The sequence below is a fragment of the Eucyclogobius newberryi genome, unplaced genomic scaffold (assembly GCF_026437365.1).
Source record: "Eucyclogobius newberryi isolate DKJ021-1_F unplaced genomic scaffold, fEucNew1.0.hap1 SCAF_3, whole genome shotgun sequence".
NCBI classification, from domain to species: domain Eukaryota; kingdom Metazoa; phylum Chordata; class Actinopteri; order Gobiiformes; family Gobiidae; genus Eucyclogobius; species Eucyclogobius newberryi.
The window spans coordinates 28,812,942-28,830,041 of NW_027315945.1; the positions used below are offsets into that span (position 1 = coordinate 28,812,942).

Consider the following 17,100-nt stretch of genomic DNA (forward strand, 5'->3'; position numbering starts at 1 on the left):
AACTTTCCTGGAAGAGCGATGTTACGGTTTTGCCCGGAATGTTCCACCGTATGGCATTAAACGTGACTTATCTCCACAGAGTCAAGCAGGTGGAAGAACTGGCCATTTACAGGTCATATCTGTGGAGGCGACACAACTCTTATGCATGTTTTCCAAGGTATTTCCGCAATAAAACAGTAGTGCTTGAATAAATGTCATACTGTGGAACATTCCAGGCAAACATCTCCATGGAGACAAGTGGCAACAGAAAGGTTACATAGTGCACCTTTAATATAAATCCCCTGAACCCAGCCTAATGTAGTAGTGACCAAAAGTGTGCCTGCAAAAAGTACTGCACCTGACCGAGCGCCCATTGAACTCATCAACGCTTCGTCTGGAAAGATCAGTATTTACAAAGTGACAGGTAGAAAATAAATATTTGGGACTAATGTTTCATCACACTCATACAACGAGTGAACAGAGCTATTGTAGATCAAAGGTAATCTGGTTTACAATAAGTACAAAAAATGTACTCGTAATTAAAGCAATTCTGCTTATTCAGCTACTTTGTGTGATCACTAGGCCGGTCGCGATATGCACTTTGTTGTTCATCCTTCATTTACCTGATCAGTAAATCGACATTTTGGGCTTATTATTTAGCTCACGTGCCTTTTTTATGCACAATGGGAAAAAATCTTTAACATTTGATCTGGAGAGGGCAGGCAAAATGTACAAATCCATGACTAAACAATTGAAACACTAGATTTGGCTCTTAGGTTATTATTTCAGTGGTATATAGTGTTTTTCAATGATCATTGTAGTTATAAATTGCACTTCGACTCTTTTTATCGTGACAGGCCTTGAAATCACTGATGCAAAAGTGAGTCAGCTTAAGACACTATGTGGGCAATACCAAACAGACTTTACAGCCAAATACAGGCTTACATCACATACAATATGTACATTTGTAAACGAGTAACAAAAGATTCACTCTAAATGATCCGGAGGACTTTTTACAGGCACACTTAAAGCTGCACTATGGAGCTTTTCCGGTGAGTGGTCCGCCGCCCGCTTGCGTTCTCCATGGAGACGTCTGCTTTGTGGGCGGGGCAATAGACACAGATGCATTGAATCATGATCTCATTCGTGGGGCAATCTGCTGCTTTGGTTGAATTAACATATCACTCCTCCTACTGGTCAGCCTCCGCAACGCCCCGAGTGAGTGACAGGTCAATTTAGCCAATCACAGTGAGGTGTGAACTTTTAGAAGAAGCAGAGGACTTTGGTTACTTCTTCAAGGCAAAGATACAAAAAGCAGACAAATTGTGATCAAAATGATATTTGAATATGATTTATATGATGAGAATTGGCATATCATCCACACACATCTGCAATGTCCCATAGTATGGCATTAAACTCCTCGATCTCCAAAATACAGAGAGGTGATTGCGCTCACAATAAGGATATTTTCAAGGTATTTTTAAGCTATAAAAACACCCGTTATTGAAAGCGTTTAATGCCATACTGCGGATCATTCTTGGTTAAACAGAAACATCTCCATTGAGAGAAGCAGGCGGCGAATCCCTCCACCGGAAAAGCGAGTGCTCCTTTTAATCTAGTACCGGACACAGAAAGAGCTCGGCCTCCTCTGCTTTATAAAATATGTACTTCAGAACTATGTGCATGTTACACAAGGTAAGGAACTTCCACAGGTGGTTTTGTCATTGCTTGTGCCGTGTAAAAAACGCAGTTGGCCACATGGAGACGCAGACGAGAGGTGCAGGGGAATATTTGGCGTCTCCAATCTCGACAGGCCGAACCGTAAAACTGGAGTGACACGTTTCAAACTACAAAACCAGTCATGAAAAAACCCGCAATAAAATAAAGAAACTATGGATTTAATTTGGAACAAAAAAAGAAACCCTATGTTGCACAAACGTATTTACAAGCTCCAAAAATAAAAGTAAAAACTGTTGCTTTTTCTAATGCCCCAAACCCATCCCATGTTTCTTCATTTACCCCTTTTTCCGTTTCTTCCCAAATAAAAATAGTACATCAAAGAGTTATGAAAATAGAGGTTACGCCAGCGCGTTTGTGTCACGGACTTGCACGGCTCTAGTTCTTCTCGCTTTGTGTTTAGTTTCCCCTCTTGTTTTCGTTCATTCTTTGATAAGGGTTGTTGGGTGTTGTTGCTCTGTGCGGCGGGCCTGTCCCGTCCTCACCGCTGGCACTGGCTCTCGGACTCTCGACAGGCCTGTCCCATCACAGCTCGTCCCGGTCCCGGCTGAGGATGGTGTAGCGCGTCTCGCTCGGGGCCAGCTTTTGGAAGGAGCTTTCCGGGGGGCTGCTGGCCACCTCTCCAATAATCTCCACCTGATGGAAGAGAACAGGTTATTCTTCTTCATGCACTTTAAGGCTAAAGTTTAAGCTGTTTGAAATACAACAGTTTTTTGATAGATACAGTCAGCAGCATATGACATATTAGAGGCGTAGTCCGAAAAACTCAATGATTCAATGGGAAACAACATTCCCCCCCTTTTTTAAGACATTTCCTGGCAAATTATGTCTATTTCAAGCACAACCAATTCAAGTTGAGTCAAAATTGAGTCTTAATGGAGGTTGCATAGATGTACAGCAGTCAGTGCTAGCATCGGGTGAGCATTTAGCCCAAAGCTACCGTTAACCTTCTTAGATATTTAGACAAATTTAGGGTGTTGGACCACTTTATTGACAATATATATATACTAAAGTCAGCTTTGTTCTTGTAGTTGTTGAACATTGGAGAACAGAGCAGCTCTTCTACATTAAAATGAATGGGTTTCCTCCTCCACAAAGGACCGTTAATAGGCATTGCCTTGGATGCAGAATATTGATAAATGTATTGTAATAGTAAGTATATATATATATTTTTTAAATAATATTAGATTGCAGTGTAATGTTTTCTAAATCCGATAAACCTATATTAAGTGTGTTTATTTCACAAAGAAAAAAAAATGCAGATTTATGAGTTTTGTTTGATGGGACGAGATTAAATTTCCACAAGATTGTTCATAGGTTTATATGCGTTTAGATTTAGATTGGACAAAAAAAAATGAAAAAAATTAAAAAAAGAGTGAGTTTCATCTTTTGAGAAGTTGTAGTTAAGAAAAGCAGTGCTCCAATGACAACAAAAATATGAATTAACAGAGTCTGAGGCCAAAATCGAACTATTTTACAGTAAATTATGCAAAACTTTTGTGTCTCGTCTCATCTTTTGGCAATCGTGTCTCGCCCCGCCCCTTTTAATAAATGTGAATTATGGATTTGATATTCTGTTTCCTAATTTCTTCAATAAGTGTAACTATAAAATTCAACATCTCATAGTTAACACCTCCTTAAACATTACCAGTACGCAAATTCATATTTACAATGGACACACAAACTTATAAAGTGCCAACTACACTCCCAAAAGGCATCGTAAGGTGTATTTGAGACACTTTTATTCTGATGTTTTATTCCCCGTGGCATGTCTGACCTGTCCAGGCGTGCTCTCCGTGGGGTCGGGCCCGTGGTGAAACTCTCGGTGCAGTTTCCCAGAGTGAAGGTCCAGCACAAACTGCCTCAGTATGGCGGGAATGCTGCAGGGTTAAAAAAGGAACACACAAATTCCAACACATTATTTACAAAGGCAGATCTGCTTATGCTTGAAATCCGGTCCGACTCGACTAATGACAAACACCGTCGTGAGCTGAGGCGGTTTGGCCCCTCTGGACTTGCCCCGAGCAGCAACGCTAACGCTTTGTGGAGTTTGTCGTCATATCACCAAACAGGAGCTGGTCCCTGGTCTAATTCTGTGTCACATACATTTAAAACATACACTAATGTAATCACTGTGTGCCACATGCAGCGCTGATGTGATGTAATTAGGTTGTGGTCAGTCCTCGGGGCCCGGCTGTGATTGGGGGGGCCGCGGCGGTGATGGCGGCGGGGGGCAGAATAAATAAGATTAAATTAGATTAGACTGGATTAGTTTAGCACTTATTGCACGTGCCAAATCATGTCACATTAGCGCCGGTGTCCTGGCCCATTCGCACAGGGCAGATTTTAAGAGGCGTGACATTTCTTTGGTGCTCGGTTCAGGGAGGGGAACAGTGGCCGTGTAATAAATATTTCCTAATTACAAAAGATTAAATTATCTGAATATTCGTGCTGCTTGGAAATGTGAAAAATGACAAAGAAAAAAAAAATTAAAGCTTACATCCCGCAGAGCTTTTAACCGACAACAACCGCTACTACTAGAGGTGGGCAAAATGTAACATCGAGAGGGCCGTTTCGAAAATATGTTAAATTTGAGTATTGAGTTTATTGTTTCTAGTGAAAAATGCCACAAAAAGAGCTGATTACAAATTGTTTTGATTTTTAAACTTTCAAATAACAGATATAAAAAGGTGATATTGCTGCACTTTTGTGATTCGTTTGACAGATATTTCATTTAAATCACAACGTATACATTTAAAGACATGTTTTTACACATTTCTGTTGGACAATAATAATAATGTTTTAAAAGTGTTTTTTCTGTCTATATATTGTCTTGTTCCAAGTGTTTTTAAATTATTGTGTGATAAAAAGTAATGTATTACTATTAACAAATTAATCATTGGCTTTAGATAGCGACTTTAACGTCATTCTGTTTAAAGTGCGTTATTCATTCACTCCACTCTCTATTACACTATTACACTATTGTAGCCACAGCTGCCCTGGGACACGCAACAATCTTCTTTCCTCATATTGATCAATCTCGATTTTTCATAAGATTGCTTTTTTGTCTCATTAAAATCAAATAAATCAACATTCAATATTAATTTTCTGAAAATAAACAACATAGTTTATAATGATTGCCTTTTAACACAAATGTTTGAATTCTGCGAGGACTTAAAAAAACAAAAAGGTTAAAAAGGAATCTGGAGTAAAATGATTTCCATTGAAAAGCATGAAACGATACTTACGAGATGTCTTTGAACTCGGGGAAGACATACATATGTCTGAACGAGTCGATGGCGATGACCGGACAGTCAGCGGGAGTTTTCTGGATGTGGAGCAGAGGATGACGGAACTTATCACAGTCGGCGTGCAGAAAGTTTATTGACCCTGAGGAGAGGAGCAAAACAACTTCAGAAATGTGTTTTTAATCGCTCAAACGTTTGCATTCCGAGTCATGAGGATGGCAGGCGCTAATATTCCTCTAGTATAATGTATTACCGTATTTTCCGGACTATAAGTCCCACTGGAGTACAAGTCTCTTTTTTGGGGAAATTTACAGACATTTACTCAATTTAAAATAATAACAGATTAAAGAACATGGTGAATAGGTATACGTATGCTAACGCTAACACCTTCAGCTACATGAGGCACAGACAGAACTGTGGTAAGTGTCTGGTATGTTAACGTAACATATGAACAGTTATTCAGATAACTATAGCATAAAGAACATGCTAACAAGTTTACCAAAGCATCAGTTTTACCCCAAATCACTAAATCCATTGAATTCTTCTTCCTCTGTGTCACTTCTAAACAACTCCACAAACTCCAGAGGTAGAGGAAGTGCAGATTCTTCTTCTGCATCACTTAAGAGGCAAGAACGCCCTCTTGCAGGTATCAGTTTGAAAATAATCGAATAATATCACAACAGAATCAGAATAGCGTAAATTGCCATTTGTCGATGAACAAAAATTCTCATGACGGGAAATTTTGGTCTGGACGGACCGTAGCCTCCAGTCTGAGGGGAGTGTCTCGAATAGTCCGTGTCCAGCGTGAGAAGGGTCGGCTGTGATCCGACCTGCTCGTCCCAGAGTCCTGGAAACGTACAGGTCCTGCAGAGATAGAAGTCCGCGGCCGATCACCATCTCAGCAGAGCGCACAATGTGCTGTAGTCTCTGTTTGTCCCTGGTTGTGGCTCCAGCGTACCACACGGTGATGGAGGAGGTGAGGATGGACTCGATGATGGCCGTGTAGAACTGCACCATCATCTCCGCTGGCAGCTTTGCTTTCCTCAGCTGCCGCAGGAAGTACATCCTCTGCTGGACCTTCTCGGTGAGGGAGCTGATGGTGAGCCCCCACTTGAGGTCCCAGGTGATGGTGGTGCCGAGAAAGCGGAGGGAGTCCACAGTGGAGATGGGGGAGTCTCATGGTGAGGGGGGGCTGGGGGGCTTTACCTCTCCTGAAGTCCACGATCATCTCCACTGTTTTCTGGGCGTTGAGCTCCAGGTTGTTACCGCTGCACCAGAACACCAGCCGGTCCACCTCCCTCCTGTAGACCGACTTATCCCCGTCTGAGATGAGCCGGATGAGGGTGGGGTCGTCCGCAAACTTGATTAGTTTTACAGAGTCGTGGCTGCAGGTGCAGCAGTTTGTGTACAGGGAGAAGAGCAGGGGAGAAAGTACACAGCCCCAGCCGCACGCACTGCCTCTGATCAGTCAGGAAGTCGGTGATCCCCCTGCAGGTGGAGTCAGGCACATTGAGCTGGGAGAGCTTGTTGGGAGAGGGAGGATGGTGTTGAATGCAGAGCTCAAGTCCACAAACAGGATCCTGGCATAGGTTCCCGGGGAGTCCAGATGCTGCAGGGTGAAGTGTAGTGCCAGGTTAATAGCGTTTCTCTATAGGCAAACTGAAGGGGGTCCAGCAGGGGGGAGGTGTGGGAGGACCAGGCACTCAAATGATTTCATGACTACAGACGTCAGTGCCACAGGTCATCAAGTCCAGTGATCCGGGGCTTCTTGGGGACAGGGACGATGATGGACGACGGACGACTTGAAGCAGATTGGGACGTGGCATGACTCCAGGGCTGTGTTAAAAATGCCAGTGAAGACAGGGGCCAGCTCGCCTGCGCAGTGTCTCAAGGTGGCCTGGGTGACACCGTCTCGTCGAGCAGCCTTTCGCGGGTTTGGATTTGCAGAATAGTCTGCTTACATCCTGTACCTGGACTGTGAGAGGGGTGGGGGAGGTGGGGGGGCGAGGTTGGGATGGCAGAGGTGGCCACAGTGGGGGAGGGGGTGTCAAATCTGCAGTAGAAAGAATTTAGTTGTTGCGCCAGTTTTATGTCGTCCACACAAGGGGGGGCTCTGGGCTTGCAGTTTGTGAGAAGCCGGAGCCCACTCCACACAGAGGCGGGGTTGCTGTTTGAGAACTGTTGCTTCAGACGCGTATTGTAATGGGCTCTAGCTCTCGACACCTCCCTGCTAAATCCGTATTTTGCCTCTTTGTAGCATTCTCTGTCACCGGCCCTGTGCGCCGCCTCCTTCTGCTGTCTCAACTGCCTCAGTTTGGGTGTGAACCATTGTTTGTCATTGTTGAAAGTGACTTTGGTGTGTGATGGTATAATGCTGTCCTCACAGAATCGAATGTCCTCACAACAGGTTTTGAGAACTTCAGCCTCTGTCTGTGCGTGGGGATCAGGTGAACCATGACGTGATCAGACCAGACCAGCCCAGCCCGGGCCACAGCGCGGAAGGCGTTATTGATTGTTGTGTAGCAGTGATCCAGCATGTTCTGCTCTCTGGTCGGGACTTTAGTAAGCCGTCTGTACTTTGGTAGTTTGTGATTGAGGTTCCCCTGGTTAAAATCGCCCAGGATTATACGGGAAGGTTCGCTCCACGGTAAAGAATTCACGTTGGAGAGGAAAATCCCAGGTTAAGGCGATCGCGCGCCTCGCCTCCTCAGGCGCGTGAGCGCCCCGGCCTGTCTTCCTCTTCTGCACCGTCTCACGGCCAAAATGAGAGCCATTTCTGCAGCAGATACTAAAAAAACTGGAACTGTATCCATAGGAGTTGTGGTTCTGATAGATAAGAGCTCTTCACGGGTGAAAGAGCATGCAGACACACAATTTACTAACAAAAAGGGGGAAATACATAGGGAAATTTCTGTGTTGCAACGCAAGTAGGTACAGAAGTAAAAGAACAGATCACTTATAGGAAGCTTTAAAAATAAAACACTCTTAATAGACAGAACCTCTCATATTCTTAATAAGGAATAGAGAGAATAAAAAATAAGATAACTGTAAGACAAAATAATAATAGCGGCAAAGTAAACACTCTTATTTACAGCAGTTATATGCACATGAATATGACATTATTGCGTATGAGTATGACAGTAATTGAACATAAATGTGACAGTATTGCGTATGAATACGTCAGTATTGCACATGATTATGTCAGTGTTGCACATGGGTATGACAGTATACACGTGTTCAGAGCTAACAGTGTTTGTTGTAAAGTCTGACAGCAGCAGAAGGAAAGACCTGTGAACCCTTTCCTTCACACAGCGAGGGTGAATCAGTCTGTCACTGAAACTGCTCTTCAGAGCGGACACAGTGTCCTGCAGGGGGTGAGGCTCATGATCCAGCATAGATGTGAGTTTAGCCAGGACCCTTCTGTCCCCCACCTCCTGCACTGAGTCAGAACGCAGCCCAGGACGGAGCTGGACTTCTTAATATACATGTAAGTCGCTCTGGGGTGTAAGCACCCCGGCCAAAACTATGAAAAAAGGTGCGACTTCTAGTCCGGAAAATACGGTATGCTTGTTCGACAAAAACATCCAAATAAACAATTGAACCTTAGCAGATTTTGTGAGACAGATTTTACAGTTTAAAGTACGTTCAACTGACAACATTCCAGCTTTGTGGTCGAGTGAAGCCATCTTACGTTGAAGCGATAGTGAAAAGGCAAACTGACTGAAGCTCATTTGTGTCAACAGAGTGAGTTCTTGTGTCATGAGGATTGGCCCAGTAATCACAGAAACTATGAATTTGACAAGTTTTGATGCCCTACACCTCAATATAAAAAAAATTGCAGTTTAGAATGAAATGTAAATATGTTGTAGGCCTGCAACGATTAATCGACTAATCATGACAACAAATCATTGTTATCTGGACTATAGTGACTCGAAAAACGCCTTTTTATAACAAAGACATTGGCAAAAATGTAAAATACACTGTATTTGTAAATATTCTCCATTCATTCATATTATTTCAACCTGTATTTGGTTGATAATGTATTTAAAAGCCTCAATGTGCAATAAACAAAATAAAACTTAATAATAAGTTGCAGCCTTAATATACGGTATAATATCTTACACAACAAGTAGAGATGCTTAATTACCTTTCTCACTGATAAGCTGTCGCGCTACTTCATGTTGGAACTTTTCTAAGCTTTCAGTGTCTTCTTTGACGTGGAAGAGGATGAGGAATGGCAGGCCTTCTTCTGTCAGCTCCTGGTCAATGCGTGAAAACAGATTTAGACATCAGTGTGCGAGCCAGATGGCGCCTGCTCCGTCTCTGCATACTGTACGCACTGTATCTATATTTCATCCTTTTACTACAAACAGCAATAAATTATGGTCATGCTGGCAGTCGGCCATGTATAGAAAGTAGGACATGCGCCTCGGGCTGCTCGATTACGGACAATTTGTGTTTGAAACAGTTACTTCTATGCTGACTAACGCCATTATTTATTAGACATTTTATGCAATTCTTTGAAAAGCCAGGGTTTTTAATGAAGCATGCAAACAGAAAACTACCAACTTGTTGTTAGCTGTTGTTAGTTATTCAGCAAACATGATTATTTGTGTGGCTCAATAGTGTGAAATAATGTCACTTTTGAGCATTAATGTTGACTAATAAGATGTTATGTGTAAACTCAACTGTAAATTTGTATACATATTAAGCCTATTCATTATTTTTATTCTTATTTTTTTATCTTACAGCTTATTGTTATTTTTATCCCATAACAGATTTACTGGTAAATTGTTTCTCTTTTGACTTATTCTCTTATGTTGCACCGAATCACCAAGACAAGTTCCTATGTTTGTGAATTCTGTTCATTGACGATGGCAATAAACCCTTTTCTGATTGGCCCAGAAATTGCTCAGATATTAACCATAAACCGGGACAAAATATTTGCTTTTTGAGATGACATGACCCCAACTATCCCATCTTCTTTCTAATTGACTGGGCAATCCTTGTCCTGCACGCACCTCTCCGTTTTCAAAGGTGATCTCTCGGACCAGGGGCACACACTTGTCCTGGGTCCAGGCGTAGGTCAGGTCGAAGTTTGTGAGCGAGCCCAGAAAAACCATGTCCGGGCTGTTCTCTCCGGGGGGGCTGTAGACGATGTTGTCCCCGCTGAAGCGCTCGTGCTCGGACACAGCGCTGCAGGAGGACGGGGACACGCGAGAACGTCAGGTTTGATTAATGTTATGACATGGAAAAGAGATGTTTATGAATAATGGGTTCATTTCTTAATCACCATCAAAAGCTTAAAGGACACATATTCTGCATTATTTGTTCTGTTATTGGCCTTTAAACAGGCTCTTGAGTACATTGGCATCCCATGTTTTAGAAATGAAAATATTGTCTCCATTGAAAACAATTAGGCGTTCCTGATAAGGTTTGATGTTAATACTCCATCTACTGGCAGCAGAGGGAATTAGCATGGGGGAATAAACAAAAACTGGTTAAGCAGTGATCAACGCAATTTGACGTCAGAAATGCTCAGAGCGAGTCTGGCGATGATTTACGAGACTTAAAAATGGAGCTGGAGTATTTTTGTGGGGGCCAGGGAAGGAGCAGGCAAGACGAGCTTGTGTACAGGATAAATGAAACAAGCGTGAATGACGGTAAATACAATTCCAAGTGTGTGTTTGATGAGGGAACAAAGTTACAACATGGTCAAAACTTACAAAAAAGTAAATTTGGCATGTGTGGGTTCTTTTAAACTAGGGATTTACAACTTTTTTTGTACAATTTGTGAGCCTCCATAAACACATAAAAGACAGTCATCAGCTGAAACAATCAAATCCAATTAGCTTTAAAAACAATTGTTATGCAGTATAGATATTCATGGGTTTCAGCTTCCCGTTTAGATTACTTTTCTCCATTGAAAAAACTGTATATTTTAGTTTTAAATTGTAAAATAACCCTGAAACCTTTGGACAGGCCGCCCGTTCACATTCTTTTAACAATCGTGCTCACCCAAAACCAGCCAGGAATGTGCATTCGTCCCGCAGGATGTTGGCCACTTTTTCATACGTGCGAAAGTTGTCCGAATCCTTATTTTCAAAATACCCTACGATGTTCCTCTTGCTCCTCTATGACAGAAAAAAATAATAGATTAAAGAATGTAAACGTGAGTTTATCGGTCCTTCCCGAGTGTAAACGCTGCACTCACATCCACGGCTTTGAGCTCGGCCTGGGTCAGGGCCTCTTTGACCGGGTCGACCTGCTGAGTGCGGATGAAGTCTGCGATGGCGGTCACGGATCTCTGCCCCCTGTACTCGCGTTTCATCATCATCCCGTTCCGGAACAGCTTCAGTGTGGGGTACTTGGTGATGCGATACCGCTGGGCTATGTCGGCTGAGGGAGGGAGAATGTCACCGTTACGTTACCCACTCGTGAGAATTACATAATATTTTATGCAATCAGGAATGGGGGATGTATATCGGCGCCAATATCGGTGCCAGTGATTTGATCGTTTTATAAGAACGCGTCATGAATGAGGCCCAATGTTCTGAATAACACCGGGAGCATTAACACTTGAGAGAGAGCACAGAAATAGGAAATGATAATCCAAGCATTTCAGAACAGTTTGTAGTGGTCTATAAACTACAGGCTCATCAGAAATATTATATGTAGCTAGAAAACATGACATTAGATACATTAAACGGTGGCGTAACGGATCTTCAGTGGAGCGCACACTTTCAAATTCTGATTGAACTTCTCTAAGAATTGCTGTATTTGTGTGTGTGTGTGTGTGTGTGTGTGTATGTGTGTGTGTGAGTAGGGCTGCAGAAAACATGTAATAACATTCAATAAAATTGTGTTACATTAATGATATCGCAAAATGTAACTTTGACACAATACTAAATGTATATAAAATGTATATACTTTAATTTAATAGTCACAAAAAAGGACAGGAAAGTCATGGATACAATCTGTCTTTTTTCACGTTTTAATAAAGGATATAATAATAATAATATATGGAGTACCTTCAGCGTAGTCACAGTATATTGGCTTCTTGCTAAAACAATATAGCCAATATTGCATAATCAATCTTTGTTCAATATATTGTGCAGCCCCATAGTGACATATTTTTTACTCAAATTAAGCAAATGGCAAACTACTTCGATACTATAGAGACCATACATTGCCGGTCTCAGACTCCAAATGCGCTGGAGGAGCAGAGCCCGAGGTGAGGTTTATATTTGAGCAAAGACGGGGGAATCAATTGATGAAGAGGTCGACTGGCGGGGCAGAGTAAAACACATGGGGATGGGTGGATGAGGCCCGGCGACACAAACGCTGGTTAAACCCGGGACTGAAGACAGAAGCTTCAGTCGGCGCCGGGCTCTGATCTCGCACATTAAAGCCACCCCCCACCAAGAGTAAATATTCTGTACGCACACAGTGAAGCGGCGCGTTTGTGTGTCTGTGGCAGGTGTCAATCTCTCCGCGGGGAGTCTCTAAGCCCCCGGTCTTCACAGGAAGCAGCAGTTTTGTCATTAGTCTTCAAACACTTTGCAGGTCATCAATAATTCCCTTTAATTTGCTTTATCTCAAAAAGCGGAGGCGGCCGGTTTATGCGTGTGCGCTTTGGTGTGCTGGTCATCTTATGTGTACATACGTGCTACAGTAGGCCCCAATGTGTGGAGGATGCATTGCCTTTGGGCCATATAGAGCTAGTGTAGTTTGTTTGAAAGTCAAGATAACAAACTAGAGGTAACTGATATGGCAAAAATTTAGATTTTAATGGAAGCCCAAGTCTTCAATTTGTACATCTAGTAGCTTTAGGTTGAGTCCGCGTGACATCACAAGCTGTTATAAAGTATAGAGTGTAAAACTGAGCTGTAGGTCAGGTCAGAAATCGATGGTAGAATTAGCTGTTTACCAGACGGCCGATTTGTTCATATCTCTGCATTTACTGGGCCTAGCCACAACAAAAACTGGCACAAAGTTCAATGTCTTCTCAGTCAACATAACCCTAAACAAAGGTTAAATCATTTTTTCACCATAACCTCAGAAAGTGGTGCCATTATTCAATCCCAAAGGTATGATTGTTGTAAGTTGAAATGACTTGAAGCCAAGAGATGGAAACAAGTTTGTGGATTTCTATGTTGGCCATTTCTTTAAAAAACTGAGACTCTCCCAGAGTTAGGCCCCACACATCCAAGATAATTACATCTTCAAATTCTACACGGTGAACTCAACAATAATTATAAATTATAATATTATAATAAAATTATAAATAATTATTTTGGGAGGGATATGAAATGTACTTCCAGAAACTTTAAAGTGAGATGAGCGAAAAAGTAGATGACAAATATGAGGATAAAGCTGCAGTAAATGGAAAACCTCAGAACCACAATATACTAAGCATTTGATCAAATTGCCAGATTGTGACAGGGTCAAATCACAATTTAATTTTACTACTAATAGCTGTTAAGTAACAAGTCTTTTTAGTCAGGAGTTTTCGCTTTACAAGTTTCAGCTGCTTCTTGTAGCCTTCCTCCGAAGTATCACGTGATGTGTCTAAAAATAATCTAAAAAGCTCTTGTAGCTCTTTGCTCAACATTTAATCTTGACAAATATCACAAAACTACAGAGTTGCACTTACAGTGCTGGTCACAGTCGACACGTGCAAACACAATCTGCTTAGTGTCCGGAAATTCCTCACGCACAATGTTAGACGCCTCCTCAAATATTGGATGAAGCATTTGACTAAATCGACACCTGTAAAAAAAAAAGAAAAAAAAGTACAATAAATATTTAATGGCAATTGCACAGATTTGTTATGTTAGTCAGATGTCTACAGACAACCACTTGAATGTACAACTTCAAACATTAGTAAATAAGTAAATGTGGTTAAATTTATGTATTAAAGATCCATATAAAAACAGGGCCTTAACAGACACAAATACATAAATATGATGCATTATTTGTATAGTTATTAGCCTTTTGTTTGGCATCCCACATTTTAGAATTTAAAAAATGTTTATAACTAACAAAATTATATTTGGATCTCTGCTGTTTCCCATGGGACTAGCTAGCCCTATACAAGATAAAGATTTCAAAACATTTCAAGCTGGCCTCTCACTTCCGGGTTTCAGCAGGCACTGATTGTGATTAGACGGGTGAATTTCAAGTTCAAGTCTGGTGAAGCTTAATGGACTTAAAAAAACAGGGGAAAGGATTTTCTAACCAGGATTAATCAAACTGTGAATTAAGCAGTAAATGCTACCCCAGGAATCTTTTTGATGAGGGAACAATGTTAGAACATGGTTCTATGTCAATTTTGCATAATATGTGCCCTTTCAAAATACTTGCAACAAATGTTATTACATTTCTGCCATGTCTTTCCACCACTAAATTTAGAGGGTCAATATACTCAATAACAAGTCGAAACAACTAATTGCAACCAACGGATTATTGAATTTGTCAACTAATTTAGCGATCAAATAATCTTTATCTAGACTATACACAGACTCCAAAATCATGTGTGCTGAAAGAAGCAGAAACTCCAGCACAACTGCTTGGAGGAACTCTCTCTAAATTGAACTGAATTAATTATAAAAATGTCATGGTAATGTGCATCGGCAAGTGTTCTTAAACAAGCTGCATCACCAGTTTAATTTGGGATTTACCGGCAAGTAAAAATCTCAAACTCACGAATCTTTCATGATCTAACGACTAATCGATAAGCCAAAGAACGTAATTCCTAAATTATTGTTTGATTTGAAAAGGATTGTTAATTTACAGAGCTAATCAATAACACATCTCTCTGGGGAGGAAACTGTGCTACACTTTTTTTCCTCTTAGCACAGAACTGACAAAAAATAATAATAATAATTTTATATTTATAACTTTTATAATGTATTTGGGTGAAATGTTCCATAGCCAAATGCATCAAGACATCAGATCCTGGCGTTTTGCTGTTAGCATGAAAAAACAACATCTCTAATGCATTTTTATTCGAACTCTAGTAAAGTACAGTTACAGTAATGATGCCATTCAAAATCCTCACATTGAAGTAAATCATTAAACTCTTAACACAAGATAAATGGGCCTAATAGCCGTTGGAGCTACACTTACCAGTCTGCATAAAAATTGACTAATGCCACCCCAGCATTATCTGCAAGGAAACACAGGGTCAGAACATAAACAGCAGCCGAGATGCATTTTCCTTCAGGCACTAATTATTCAGTTAATTAAAACAAATGCATGTTGAAAGAACAAGTGCTCATTCCACATATTTAAGATGTTATTAACGGCAGCCAAACTAAACAGGTGCATTCAAAAGTAGTTATGCAACAATTTTGTAACCACTTTCGCTGACTTTCGCTGAATAAGTTCATCTTGCGGCGGAAGACATTTATGAGGCAGGAAAAGATAAACCATACGAAGTGTTGCAGTGACAAAAAAGGTCTTACTTAGGACATCGTCAATATTGCCTGAATCCAGACTGGTAATTTCGGCTTGACCAAACGTAGAGAGACCCATTACCTACGAATCATTAAAAAAATGTAAGAAAACAGATAATAAAAGGCGAGGAAAGTGACACAAAAACAGAAGATTTTCAGTAAGTTTAGCGTAAGTAGACTAGTATCCCCTTATATAATATAAAATAAATATATTTATGTTTATATTCATTTTTGCAGACAAACCCCCAAACACTGATCGTCTGGATGGTGGTAAGAAATGGGACCCTCTTGTAATGTTTTTCTTAAACTGTAAACCAGACTTTGTAATGTTGTAAGGAGGTTTTAGTGTTTACTCAACAAGACAAACCTCCTCAAACCGGTTTTGAGCAAACATATTTACAATGCTTAAATTGATGTTGGTTCACTGAACTACATCAAAATAAACTAAACCTGTTGTATCATTTTAATTGAAACTAAACTACAATAAGGAATCCCCATCAGCTCCACAGGCACATTTATGATGACTCAACATCCTCCCAAACCAGGATGTTTGTAGCGTCAAGAGCAGATGCTTAAAGAGTACTAAAACATACTCTTGGCTGTTTCACATAACAAATCACAAATCCAATCACAACTAATAACTATAAATCTCCACCGCAACAAAATATATCTAGAATTTAACACTCAATCAAGTAAATATTGATTATGCTATTATTACACTGCATCGGTCCCTGAGCAGGATCTGAATTAGATTTGAAAAGTTACTGAAAATTAAGGAATTTTCTTCTCTTTTTTTTTTTCAAAACATTGAAAGTAAAAGTTTTCACTCCAGAGCTGAGATCGCCAAAGCATCCGCATCTGCTGCTGTGCTCAGTTCCGGGTTTTCAGCCAATCAGAATGAGCCACAACAGAGGAATTCGCCAACCACTGAGCATAACCCAGAAGCAAAGAAAAATCACCAAAATTCATGAAGCAGTTTGTCTGGAGAACATTTACTTCAACAAAATTCAGTGAATTATATCATATCGTTCAAGGAATGAACACAACTGAACAACCACGACAGCTATTACACGTATGTGTATGCAAGTTAAATTAAAGTGCAAAAAATAAGATAATATTCAAAATTTCTCATCAAATCTACACGAGTGTAGGCTTACAATATTGATATCATAGAAGTTTTGCCATCACATTAGTGCTCAACCGGGTAAATTGACATTGCAGCTGCATGTCCCCAAACGATGAAAGTGTGAATCCAACCCATAATAGAATCTGCGATTTCAAGATATGACGCTAAAATCCACATGTTTCAGTGATTTTAGCTCAGGATAACACATTGAATCATTGAGTCACGCCTGAATATTCTCATAGATTAGCTAATAGCCGCGGTAAAGCTAGCCTGCTCTAACCAAATAAAAGGCCGTGTTCTAATAATTATACGCACCAGTAATATCACCGGAATGAAGCGGACGTCTAGAGAGGGAGATTTTGAATGCAGTTTCATTGTACACTGTGAAATAGTGTGATGTTGATGAGGGTTTTTTTTGCCTCTCTAGTGTCGTCGCTGCTCTTCTCTGCAGCAGGAAAGCGACGGCGAGCAACTCTCAGGGTGACCACGGAAGTCACACCGGCACTTCCTTAAATTCGCGCAGCATCCTGGGTAATGCAGTTTGTAATGG

General features: G+C 40.9%; 1 protein-coding gene across 1 annotated transcript; it reads right to left on the bottom strand.

Annotated features, from left to right (window-relative positions):
- Nucleotides 1-821: 821 nt before the first annotated feature.
- erp44 (endoplasmic reticulum protein 44) lies at nt 822-17,022 on the bottom strand. Its single transcript, XM_072460242.1, has 11 exons — nt 16,866-17,022; nt 15,434-15,506; nt 15,096-15,135; nt 13,621-13,736; nt 11,179-11,363; nt 10,983-11,098; nt 9,986-10,160; nt 9,112-9,223; nt 4,965-5,106; nt 3,494-3,596; nt 822-2,352 (listed from the first exon to the last, which is right to left on the bottom strand). Exons 1-11 carry the CDS (start codon nt 16,923-16,925, stop codon nt 2,242-2,244), a joined length of 1,233 nt encoding a protein of 410 aa, XP_072316343.1. The 5' UTR covers nt 16,926-17,022; the 3' UTR covers nt 822-2,241.
- Nucleotides 17,023-17,100: the final 78 nt, after the last annotated feature.

Bases quoted from the DNA above. Each gene is read 5' to 3' on its own strand.
- erp44 (XM_072460242.1), bottom strand. From the start codon at position 16,925: ATGAAACTGCATTCAAAATCTCCCTCTCTAGACGTCCGCTTCATTCCG. The intron at 15,136-15,433 runs GTAAGACCTTTT...GTTTCCTTGCAG, and splicing joins CAATATTGACGATGTCCTAA to ATAATGCTGGGGTGGCATTA. The intron at 2,353-3,493 runs GTCAGACATGCC...CTCTTCCATCAG, and splicing joins CGGAGAGCACGCCTGGACAG to GTGGAGATTATTGGAGAGGT.